Source organism: Curcuma longa, chromosome 10, assembly GCF_044706935.1.
Source record: "Curcuma longa cultivar G26 ecotype Majalengka, Jawa Barat chromosome 10, ITB_CL_G26_1.1, whole genome shotgun sequence".
In the NCBI taxonomy this organism is placed as follows: domain Eukaryota; kingdom Viridiplantae; phylum Streptophyta; class Magnoliopsida; order Zingiberales; family Zingiberaceae; genus Curcuma; species Curcuma longa.
The window spans coordinates 8,636,824-8,649,334 of record NC_133870.1 but is presented as its reverse complement, the minus strand read 5'-3'; the positions used below and the strand labels follow the sequence as shown (position 1 = coordinate 8,649,334).

General features: G+C 44.5%; 2 protein-coding genes across 2 annotated transcripts; both read right to left on the bottom strand.

Moving 5' to 3' along the window:
• Positions 1 to 3,265: 3,265 nt before the first annotated feature.
• LOC141836435 (alpha-1,3-arabinosyltransferase XAT3-like) lies at positions 3,266 to 5,089 on the bottom strand. The gene is made up of 3 exons (XM_074723924.1): positions 4,937 to 5,089; positions 4,734 to 4,820; positions 3,266 to 4,653 (listed from the first exon to the last, which is right to left on the bottom strand). The coding sequence occupies exons 1-3, from the start codon at positions 5,070 to 5,072 to the stop codon at positions 3,401 to 3,403; spliced, it is 1,476 nt and encodes a 491-aa protein (XP_074580025.1). The 5' UTR covers positions 5,073 to 5,089; the 3' UTR covers positions 3,266 to 3,400.
• Positions 5,090 to 9,857: 4,768 nt separating this feature from the next.
• LOC141836621 (putative GPI-anchored protein At4g28100) lies at positions 9,858 to 10,947 on the bottom strand. The gene is made up of 2 exons (XM_074724125.1): positions 10,284 to 10,947; positions 9,858 to 10,186 (listed from the first exon to the last, which is right to left on the bottom strand). The coding sequence occupies exons 1-2, from the start codon at positions 10,932 to 10,934 to the stop codon at positions 9,869 to 9,871; spliced, it is 969 nt and encodes a 322-aa protein (XP_074580226.1). The 5' UTR covers positions 10,935 to 10,947; the 3' UTR covers positions 9,858 to 9,868.
• Positions 10,948 to 12,511: the final 1,564 nt, after the last annotated feature.

Here is a 12,511-nt window from a genome sequence, read left to right as displayed (position 1 = left end):
GCTTTGGCTGTCTTCTTTTGAACACTTTGATTCCCGTCCAGTGCTCGTGCTTGTCATTGCCTGAGAAGGACATTGATGCCTCTGAGCGCATCTCTTAGCTGACAAGAACATTACTGCCACATTTTAGCTGCCTGATTTATTGTCTTCTAGTGTTTTAATCTCAAAATTGCACCTAGAGAAAGAGGATTGAATCTAATGGACAAATTTCAGTAAGACTTGCTTCATTTTTTTTGTAGATGTCGAACTATCAGAATACAATGCTACTTGCCAACATAATATACTGATAGTTTACTTCAAAACATAAGCTAGCCACATTTAGCTCATCTAAGATGATCTCTAACAAACCTCAACCAACCACTGAGATAAATTCTTATCAGATAATCAATCAATCAATCACCAAACTGACTATTTTTGTTAGTTAAATTAGAAATAAATAAGATGTTTTATGGTACTTATGTTAGACCATCAGAAACAAAAAAATCTCCCCCTTCTACCTTATGCTATTTTCCCAAACCCATAGCAGTCGAGGTTGCTGAAACCTTGACATGTTTGAGAATGTTTCCTAGTAGTTGCTGCTGTTGATATTCTGTGAATGTTCGATAGACCAAAATCTGGCTTGTGACATACAACTAATTGCAGATCATTAGGCAAGCGAAAAAGGTTATTTTCACAGTTAAAATCTTTAGTACCATGAATGAGCTTCCACTCAAAAACAGTCACGGAAATCTTGTTGCAGACATCGAAGTCACGGAAATGCCCCAAAATCAAAAAAAAAAAAAAAAAGTAAGAGATGCAAGGTAACGAAGTGAAGATAAGAACCAGTACCAGAGAGTGTCATCATAATTTGACGAGCCAAATCCAAAAAAGGAGCTTGCTTTTTCGCCAAGGATTCTCGAATTCACTTGATGCAAGTGGGGAATCGAGCTGAAAAGGCGTGAGGGGAGGCGAGCAGCGCCCTATCCATCGTCAGCGACGGCGCCGACGGCCGATCGGTTCCCGACCTGCACCAAGCGAACTCGAGAGTGCGGCGACGACAACTGAGGAGAGGAGGATCGAAGTCTGAGAGCCGATCGAATTGAAGCTCTTCTAGCTGAGCGGGCGCTTGACGTGGGGAACTCGAGGGGGATTTTAAGAAGCAGGGCGGCCGTCGGAATCGTCGGCAAGAAGTCCGCCCTATTCTCGGCCTCGCGTGGGCAGGTTCCCACCTCCTCACGTGCAGCTCATGCTCCGCTTCCAGTGAATGAAATTTATCTCGTCAAATATTTAAATTTCACGATAAAACTTATCACAAAAAACTTTAATTATCTTTAAAATAATTTTAATTGACTTTTTAAAATATCTTCTTACTAATAGCGACATCTTTGAGTTAAATACATGCGTTTATTATATCTAGATACGTTAATTACAAATTTTATATACCATTTATTTTATAATTTATATACATAAATATTTATCGCGCACTCAAAATTTTGGAATTTTGTTAAAGGCACATTATACTTTAATTGTTTGGACAAAATTAAAAGGCTGTCATTTTATTTTTAAATATTTAAAGAGACGTTACATTTTAATTGTTTATCAATAATATATTTTAATTTATTATTTAACTGCATATAATTATTTAAATATCTATAAGTACTATTTCGTATTATTATCTTTTATTTAAATTTTGAATAGATTATATTATAACAATTACGAGTTTATAATTTTTATAATGTAAATTTTTATCTTTTTAAAATTATGTTATAAGATAATAATATTAAATGCTAATTGAATAATTATATATAATTAAATAGTAAAATATCTTTTCTTTTTTATTTCTCATGATTTTTATTTTTGGTTTTAATTTCTGTAATATCCTCCCTATCCATTTCAATCTTAAATTAAAATAAAATAAATAATTTTCCTCATTTAAATCGGACGAAGCTAAATAAAAATAAATAAATACTTTAACTCAACTCTTTAACTTGATTAAATTATTTTAAAAAAGATAGATATGTATTTTGGATGTCCATTTACTTATTTACCATGATTAAAAATTTGAAAAAATTCAATATATATTTTTCCACTGTTTATGTTATGTCTGAGAGCTTTGGTTAAATTATTTGAAGAGGAAACTCAGTCGATCATGCAACGTTCAAGGATCCCGAGTACCCCATCCTCCGAATGCAAACTGGAATCCATTCTCCAGGATCTTCCTGAGGGAATAGAATCTGAGGCTCGAGGTGAAAAATGTTTAAGCCCAATTCCTGAACACATGTTATATTGATTTTGAGGAATTTCGAAGCTCTGAGCAGCTAAATTAACTCGATGTCAGAATATCAAGATGGAAAGGTTTATACTCGACCCCAACTTTACTTTCTTGATATGCTCACGTCTTTAATCATTCTGCCTCTTCTTTTGATTCTCTTTTTTACTCGAATAGTATTTGGCAAAGGTTTGGAAGTCTTATTCATCCACACAAAGCTTACTCAAAGTAAGCATCGATCTTTACAACAAAATCCACACAGAAAATGAATGAATGAATGAATGCTTTCAGTGAAGATGGAAGCTGAACTTTCAGTGAAAACTACATGTTTGTTGGCAGGCCAGCGATCGAACTGTTTCTCTCGATATCATATAAAACAAGTGGAAGGAAGACTACGGCCATATCGATGTTGATGGATAGCGTGCCTTGTAAGTTGTCCTAAAATCCCACAACAAATTAACCCAAAACTCACTCAGACTTTTTCATTACAGTGAATGCGATTGCTTTGTACGTACGTCCTGCTTCGGATCTGTACAAATTTAATTACAAGAACACTAGATTTTGATATCGTCTTCGCTGTCGTATGACGTACGTGAAAGCCAAGGGAGCAGAGGGAGACAGTTTTGCAGTAGAACATTGTTTAGGACCTCCATTAGGGCTAACCCTTTCGTCCTCCTGCACTTGTGCAAAATCCACGTGGTGCTGTCGAGTATGAATCCATCTGCGTAGGCAGTAGAGACCAGCGAGACCACAGGTACGGCAACATGGTGACGAACCTTTTTCTGTCCTTTTCTGTTTTTCTGTGGGTGGAGATCGGATGAACCCTGGGGCTAACCCTAATGATGAAGACTAGTTAACTAGCACCATTAGTGTTGTGGGGTGGGTGGGGATGTTGATTTGAAGAACAGTGAGTCTTATCCTCTATCTCAATTGCCTGCATGTGAGCATGTCGCATCCCTGCTCACTTTAATGCAAATCAATCTTTTCACCAAGGAGTTCGTCGGCCGTGACAAAAGTTGCTGCACCGAACACTCTTTTATTTGTAATCACAAGGTGTTTTTCTTAATTAAGATCTAGAGGACTGTAAGAAGAAGAAGAAGAAGAAAACGAATTGTGAGCTCTGAAAGTGGAAAGGAATTGAAGAAGATGAAGAAATCACTGAGCCATGCTGTCGGTGTGACTGTGAGGGAGGAGCTCGAGAGCTTGCAACAATGTCAGCCGCAGTCTTCCCAGATGAGGCTTCACGTTCTGGTTCTCCAGATACACTCTGCTGAGCTCCTTCCATCCTTTGCGGTGGATCGACTGCGGGTCCGTGAAGACGGGGTGGTCTTTCGGGTACTGATCGCTCAGCGTGCTCTCGTCGGCTTGGATGAGGTATTCCAAGTAATGGAGTTCCATCGCCGGCGCCGGATTCCCGAAGGTGTCGCGAGCTAGCCAAGTCAGGTCGCCCATGGGGACCACCTGGACGAAGACGGCGCCCTTGGGGAGGAAGACCAGGTTGGTGAGGCCGGCGCCGTGGACGCCCACCATGACATCGGCGGAGTTCACCAGGCGCGCGAACTTCCCCAAGTCGGTGGCGATCTCCGGCTCCGCCGTGCGGACGTCGAAACCCAGGCTCATCGCCATGTCCGCCATCCCCCTCTCGTTGAGCAGCATCCGGGAGCCCCGGCGCGAGATGATGAGCAGGCGCGGCTTCCGCCGCACGTCCCACGCGCTGTCCCCCGACGGCTCCGTGGTCTCGCGCTCCAGCCCGTAAGCTCGCCGGAGCATCGCCTTGAAGTCCGCCATCGACCGGGCTCCGCCGGGCGGCTTGGAGGGATCCACGTCGAGCTCCTTGTGGAAGCTCAGCCCGGCGATCACCCGCGGGAAGCAACGCACCGCGCCGTCGTCGGCGTCGGCGTCGATGACCTCGTACTTGGAGAGCTGGCCCAGGATGGCGCCGAACTTGTTCAGCCACCAGGCCTTGGCTTCCGCCACCACGAACTGGACCTCGCCGTCGAAGCGGCTGGCGGTGATGAAGAGCGGGACCAGCACGTCGGTGAAGTCGTGGAAAAGGTTGCCGGTGAATCCAGCGGTGGAGAAGACGACGGCTGGAACAGTGTAGTTCTCCGTGCAGGAGGGCGGCGGGGCGTGCCCTGGGAAAGGCTTCAGCGTCCACTCCTTGACATTGGATAGGGCGAACTGGTCCTTCTTCCGGGCGTAAGGTTTCACCTTCCACTCCTGCGACGTCAAGGAAGCGGGCACGAACACGGTCTGCGAGCTCCCCTGTACTCTCACATCTCCCTCCGCCTCACACAAGTCAGATCGGCGGCTGGTTTCGACGCAGATGGGTTTCTGCAACTGCTCGGCGGCGGAGGAGGCGGCGCGGTTTTCCTCTGGGCGTTTCCCCAATGTCCCATCTCCATCCCCTGCAATCAATGCAACCCACTCGGGATCAAAATTGTAGCTCTAGGAAGCAATAATCCCCAAATTGAGCTGATAGAATTACCATTTAGAGCAAGTTTGCGGCTTTGGGCGGTCACCATCTTGATAGACTCCATGGTCGCTTCGATTTCCGGCGACGCCCGCTGCTTAGCTGCAGAAAAACAAAAAAAGAAGCAATTTTTCCTGCTTCACGACAGAAGAAACGGAGCAAGAAGACATGAATCTAAACGCAGTACGACAGGGAGGGAGAGATCGAAGCATACATACCATAATTAGGAGAAGAGGAATAGCGAGCTCTGACGAGAGAAAGGACGCAGAGAGAGAGGAGCATGGAGGATAGGACGAAGGCATTGCCGGCTCGCCTCGGCTCAGGCCTCGTAAACGCCCTGGTGGACTTCATCATGCCTTCTTCCTCCTCCTCCTTTCTTCCCACCAACTCGTTCCTCCGGTGGCCTCCGCCTGCTCTTATAGCGAGGAGAAGAAAGGTTCAGCCCTCGCCGACTCGGTCTCGCTGGCTCGCTGGTTCGTCCCTCGCCTCGTTTGACCAGCTGAGTCCGTGCCGTGCCGAGTTACCCACCAGGACACGTCTCCTACCACGCCAGCTAGCGTCCATATTAGATTCGCCCTTAAAATTTGACCCTTCACTGTTATATAATTCTCATCAACTCCCTCCCAATATTCCTCCTAAAGGAAGATCGCTTTACTGAAATTGTGCCAGGGGTTAATTTGCAAATGTGATGGCTCTACGCGCCTGCAGTTTATTCCGATAAATTTAAAACATAATTTATACATATTCAAAAGTCGAGAAATGCTATGCCGCGCGATTTATCCCGTGCGACTTGTGCGCAACACTTTCGATCCACCGTCGCCCTCTTAGCACCATCCGACCAGTGTCGGCCGCCGCCTCAGGCGCGATCGACGCGCGGTTCGCTGGTGCTCCATCCGGCAGTGGATTTCCGACGGGAAAGTGATCGAAATCCGACGAATTTGTCCGGAAACACGATCGGCAGTATCGGGTGTCAGATTGGAATCCGACGAATTTACTCGGAAACACGGCCGACAGTGTCGGACGTCGAATTTCAACAAAATCGTGATCGGAGACTGACCGACGAAGGACCAGTGTTGCACGCCGATCCTTCCTCGGCCGATCTCCGACCGCGATTTGGTCGGAATCCGACGCCTGACACTGCATCGCCGGCAGGTTGGTCGGAGCGCTGACGAACGGCGCATCGATCGCGACCGAGACGGCGGTAGCCGGATGGGGCGGTGGGGGCGGCGGCAGTGGTGGAGGGGGGGGGGGGGGGGGTCAGGAAGTCGCGCACGGGTTGCGCAGGATAACATTCTCATTCAAAAGTCGACATTCAAAATCATAGTTATCCTAACACATCTGTAAGCCCAAATGCCTACTTCGATCAATCAAGTTTCTTCATGTGACTAGATCAATGGAGAGCTTGAAGTTTCTGGGAAAGTTGAATTCTTCTTGCAAAAGAGAAACGCCTTTGGCATGTGAAGGAGCAAGAATGGTACTTCAACCACCGCCCATGTTTTAAATGACCTTTCAGAGCTTGTTTTCTGATGGATCGATCGATCGATACGATTCGCTAGAGTTTGAGGTTTGTTTCAACTAAATTACTAACTGCTGCTGCCTCAATGATTGATTGGGAGGGGTTGATTCTAAATAAAAATCGTGATTGATAAGTTGTTACATAATTTTTTAAGTTGGTATTATTATTATTATATAGATAGTTAATATAATATTAAGTGATGAAATAATCCAATTAGGTGTTACAATAATATGCCTTGTCATGTGAAAGTGACCTTACGAAGATCTGACAGAAATATTAATTATAAAACTTGGCATAAATTTTAAAAATCATTAAAAGATGTCTCATTTTAAAAAATTGAAATGGACATGCCTCCCGTAATTTTATCTTGAAAATACTCTTCACCCAACACTGTCAATAGCTTTTATAATATATAGTAGCTACCAAAAAGCTATTACAATGTATTTATAGTGAGTTTATGATTTAAAATTTAAAATTTATACCATGTAGAAGTTACTAAATAGTTATTATAATATGTAAAACTTATTCAGTGTTACAACGTGTAGGAGCTACTCAGTAACTGCCACAACGTATTTAAATTGAGTTTATGATTTAAGATTTACATCGTGTAAAAATTATATGTTTAGGGTTGTAGTAGCTATATATAATTTCTATAACCATTTTAAAATGATTTTGATTGATCAAATTAATAATAATATTTTGATATAATAGAGATCTTAAACTCTAAATCATAAATTTTAAAGTTATATTAAATACGTTATAATAGCTACTGAATAATTTCTATATATTGTAACAACTATCGAGTAGCTTCTACATATTGTAGTAGCTTCTACTTGATAACTCTTACCTGATGTAAACCTTAAATTTGTTTTAAATATGTTATAACAGTTATTGAGCAGATTCTACATATTATAACAACTACTGAATAATTTTTACACATTATAGTAACTATTAAATAATTTCTAATATAAATCTTAAATTTACTTTAAATATTTTATAGTACGTACTTAATAGTTTTTACATATTATAAAAATTATCCGATAAATAATACATGAATAACTTCTACAATAACATTGGATCCCAGAGTATTTTCTAGATAAAATCACGTCTATTTGACTTTTTTTTGGAGGAAAAAAGTGTCATTATAACATGATGTTTCTCTTACTCGGCGTCCATAAATTTGATTATGAGACTTTTCTCTACATAATTTTGTAATAAAATTCAAAAGCACGCGACACTCGGTTGATAAATTAAAGAACAAAGGTTCCTGACAAATCTATACGAGTCTATCAATATCCTGAAAGATTTGGTGATTGATTTAACAACTAACCAATCAACAAAATGATTCCAAACCACATAATGGAAGCCGTTGATTAAGAAATAAAATAATAGATGAAGAACATTAACAATAATGATTAAACATTTAGAAAGGGACACATTTTTTTAAAAGGTGAAGGTGAAGGAGAGAAATTTGACATTTTCCAAGTTCTTGAGAGTGACGCCAAACTTTAGAAATTTCATTAAAAATAAGGCTCGTTAGCATTATTTATATGTACTCAAGTACGCATTCTACACGCTTTGGAATTGGTCAAAGGAGTGTCTTCAATGCTGGGCAAGCTCAAGAACAAGTCTCAGAAAGGGAAAGTAATAAATTGTGGATTAAAGTAAAAGTTTATTAATGATGCAAATTTTTTAATACAAATTGATTAATGTTGTCATGGAAGTGGACATAATTTAATTGCAAGTCTACAATTCGACCGTTGAGCTAGGTCTCTTCTGTATGGTCTTTATTCAATCAATGTTTGTTTTTGTCGACTTAAAAATTCAAGATGAGAACGATTCAATACGTTTGATCCGGATGGATTGATGACGAACAAAGAGTTTTACTGAAAATAAAACAAACAGAACATTATAGTTCCTTGGATTTGAATGAGTTCTGCACTGAATTCCAAACCTTAAATTGCATTTGACTTCCAGATCTCTCTCTGTCTTCGATGCAATAAATGTATTCAGTTTTATATTAAAGAAACTTAAATCTAGTGAAAGCTAATAACGAGTGTTCTTTCATTTGGAAGGATTTGTTGAAGGTTTGGGACTTATTCCTCATCTCTATAATAAAAGATGGAATCTGTCGTCCCAGTATTTTTATATGATCGGCTACTATGGAGAGGGCATTATCTTGACTTTATCGAGATTAGACTCTTGCCAGAAAAATCTGTCCTACAATAACCAATTCAATAGTACTCCGAGAGCGACTTATTCCTCATCTCAATTAGGATGGAGGTTGGCAATGGGCGAGTGATACGCAGAAACCTGGAAATTACAGTTTCTAAAATGGGCCAGTGATCTTTCAGGTTGAGCTGAAGATGGAACTCGACTGAAAAGTTAACTGTAAAATCTGCATACAGCTTGATCTTAGAAGGAACTACACTGTTCCCTGGCGTAGTTTGGCATAAGAAATAGAAGACATTTGCACCAAAGAAATGTAAGATCATCGAATCAACATAAAAATGAATTTGTTGTGCTTGCGAAGCTAAAACATTGAAATTCATGCGGATTGTTCCTCTCGAGTGTTATGGACGGTTAAGCCATCAGTTAACAAGTGCTTCGACGTACGCGAGATTAGACTCTGCTTTCGTCAATGAAAGGACATAAAGACAAATTGAGCAAGGAGATTAGATTGATGCCGGAGAGTTCTGACGGATTATTCCGACACTTAAATTAGGATTTGTTAAAAAAATGAGGTTTCTGAAGAAAGAAAAAGAATTCACTAAATTTTTCCATGACCTTATTCATATTTGTTTGAGAGTTTTTATACTCATCTAGAAAATATCTCCACATCGACTTGAGGAGGGGTCGTCTGAAGGGCTCGAGGAGATTGGATCTGACAACTGCTGACATTAGGTGTAGACATGAGGCATCTGGGGATCAGATCTGATAATCTCGTAATCGCTCTGGTTGTTCTTCGACAGTCACTGAATATTCCCGCTTCCTTTTTAACGTTATGTGTAGATATAGGAGCGTCTAGGAGAGATCAGGTCTAACAATCCCGTAATCACACCCCTTTTATACCTTCTAGTTGTTATATGTTTCAGGAGTTTATACAGCCTTCGAATTAAGCTAAAAGGTGGTATCCAATGTCGGGAGAGGCCAAGCGATTGAATGATCGAGTGATCGAGAGACTGAGAGGCCGAGTGACCAAGAGGCCGAGTGACCGAATGATCGAGTGCTCGAGAGATCGAGTAATCGAGAAGTTAAGTGACCGAGTAAGAAAGCTTGAGTGACCAAGAGGTGAATGGTTGAATGACCGAGAGATCGATATGCTAAGTGATCAAATGGCAGAGAGGTAGATCAAATGATCGAATTAATAGACGAGTCTTAGGATAATGGTTCCATTCTTTATTGACTTTTAATTCCATATATCAATTTATCTTTTAACTACCAATGACACCTAGAGCAATCAGAATCCGCCACACAGGACTATGCGCCAAGACATTTATATGATTAAGTGGGAAGAGTCTACCACGAGATAGAACCAACGTATAATTACAAAGAAATGAAATCGACGAGCGTACGTACGTAGGTTCTTCCAAATCCCTTTTATTTCAAATATTCCTGCGCATAGTCTAATTAACTAGAGGAGGAAGATGCAGAGGAGGAGAGGCAACGGGAGATGAAACAGAGTCGAGAGAGCAGCAGAGGATGTTTCATGGACGTCAATTTGATTAGAACCCACGGCGAGCGGCATAGCGTCCTGTGAGAGCGCGCAATAGCTGGGGTCAGGGCTTCCGGCGGCGTCGGCCGCCATGAGGGCTCGGAGAACGGCCGTGGCGGTAGGCAAGTAGAGCGTCCTGTTTTTGTAGAGCAGCCATGTCACCCCCATGAGTTGGCATTCCCGGTCGCCGCCGCCGCCGCCTGTACCCCCTGACGATCTCGACGAGTTGGCCTTCAGCTGCATGCATGAGTAAATGATCGATGTTCACCGTCGCCCGTCGGACGATTGATTTATATTTTTAAGGACGAGCGGAACAGGGAGGTGGCTGGTTCACCTGGTTGAGGGATCCGAGACAGCGAGAGCATCCGGCAAGGCCCGCTCCGGCGCAGTCCTCCTCCAATCTCCGCTCTCCGCCGCCGGCAGGGACCCACCGGCCCTCCGCGGGGTCCGCCACGAACCCGCCAGCGCACGCGAGGCGCCGGAGCCGGACGCCGCAGTAGCAGTAGGCGGCGTCGCAGGTGGCGTTCTTGCGAGGGAGCTCGAGTCCGCGCGCGCGGACCGCGCGCTCTGCGCCGGCGGCGCACGCCTCGGAGTCGTCCGGCAGGGCGGGGAGGTCGTAGCCGGCGTCAGGCAGGGGGCGAGCAGCGAGCGCGGTGGGGGAGAAGGCAGCGTAGAGCCAGGCGGCGAGCGCGGGGCAGCAGCGCGGCCGGGAGGGGACGAGGAGGCGGCCGCTACCGGAGGCGCAGGCCGCGGTCACGGAAGAGAGGAGATCAGCGGGCAGGTCAAGGGGGCAGGCGGAGGAGGCTACGTCCGACTGCTCGGGGAAAGCCGGAATGGTGGCAGAGGCAGCGGCGACAGAGGAGGTGGAGGCAGCCGGGCGGAGCTGGATGGGCGCGGGGTCGGGCTCCGGTAGTGCGTGCGACAGCGAGGTTCGAAGTAGAAGAAGAGGAATTAGGTGAAAACTTAAAGAGAAAGGCAGCGGCATTGTCCTCTGATCAAACAATCTACACTGATCACTTCTTTCTTCTTCCTCCTCCTCCGGAGAAAAAGACTCACTGAACGCAGAGACACGAGCTTCTTGGTTATTTGGCAGAATCCAAGCGAAGATTGACCACTTATAAAGCCGTAATTATTATGACCAACTCAGTAAACACGAAGAGCATGAACTCGATCGCAACTTAGACAAAGGAAGGCGACAGGTTCCTGGTCAGTACTTCAACCGGAGCCTTAACTTACTCTTCAACCCATACCAGACTTTCTTGTGATTCTGTGATCATTCACATCGTAAATGCGACTAGTCTACCTTTGAGCATGGCGTAAAACACTTATTAATTTTAGATTCTTTTGAGAAAGAGAAAGAAAAGAGAGCATCATGAAAGAGCGTGAAATGTAAAGTAGGCTTGTCGTTGGGTCTTTATTTTTCATGGTGTCTCAGTCTTGACGTTCGAGTGGTGAATAAGTGGAGCTTTTCATGCGTTGGCCTTTTCATGATGCCTCAAATATTGCGCGTGACTGCAGTATCTTGGATACACTTGATGGATCACTCGAAGGGTCCAGAGTTATGTGAATCCAGATCAAAAGGTTCGGTGGCATCATCAAGCTTTCGTGCAATTTTACGTAGTGTTCCCTTGAGAAAGAAGAAGTTGAAAGGGTTCTTTACTCTACGTGAAGGCGTGTTTAATGGAAGTGTTTGATTTTGATTTTCAATGTTTAGGTTTCATGTGTTTTCATGGTCACTATAAGCAGTAGAGCAGTAGAGGAGATGATGTCGATGATGTCGCCATTCTTACGTCGTCGTCGTTACCTCGGTCACAGAGATTCCCCTTGCCGCGTAATGTTCTCTGTTCATCGCGTGTCGTCTTGCTTTATTGTATAATAATTTATATTCCTCCCTTTTTTACTTTTTACCACTTCCCACCTCTGTTCAATTATGGAGACGGCGGAGGCGGCGACGGAGACGAGGAAGAGGAAGCAGCAGGCCCCCGACGCGGCGGGCGTGGAACGCCCGACGCCGAGACGCTCAGCGACGGAGGACGTCGCGGACGATGAGGTGGAGGAGTTCTACGCTATCCTCCACCGGGTGCGCGAGGCGACCCGGCTACTCGCCTCCAGCGCTGCTGCCGGGGAGGCGGCGAAGGCGGAGCCTGCGACACTGTGGAGGCCGGCCTTCAAACGCGAGGACTTCGAGGAGGAGGCTGGAGCCGGAGAGTCTGCGGCCCGGAGGAATGGGAGGAGAGCTGCTGTCGAGAGGAGGGAGAGATCAAGGAAGGCGTCAGCGGCGGAGAGCGAGGAGGAGGAGGAGGAAGCGACTGCGGAGAACGGTACCGCAGGGCGGCTCCTCGATCTGAATGCGGAGCCAGCTAGCGACGACTGACTGCATCGGTCCCTCAGCCCAATTCCATTGGGTCCCTCAGCCCCAATCCAGACTGGGCCGAACACAGCTTGGACCCCATCGGCCCATTTCCAAGGTGAGTCACAGATCCCGCTGGCTCTGGCCGCTGCGCCGCGGAAGCGTAAGGAGAGGAGGTAGATTTTTCCGACTAACATTGTAATTAATTATTA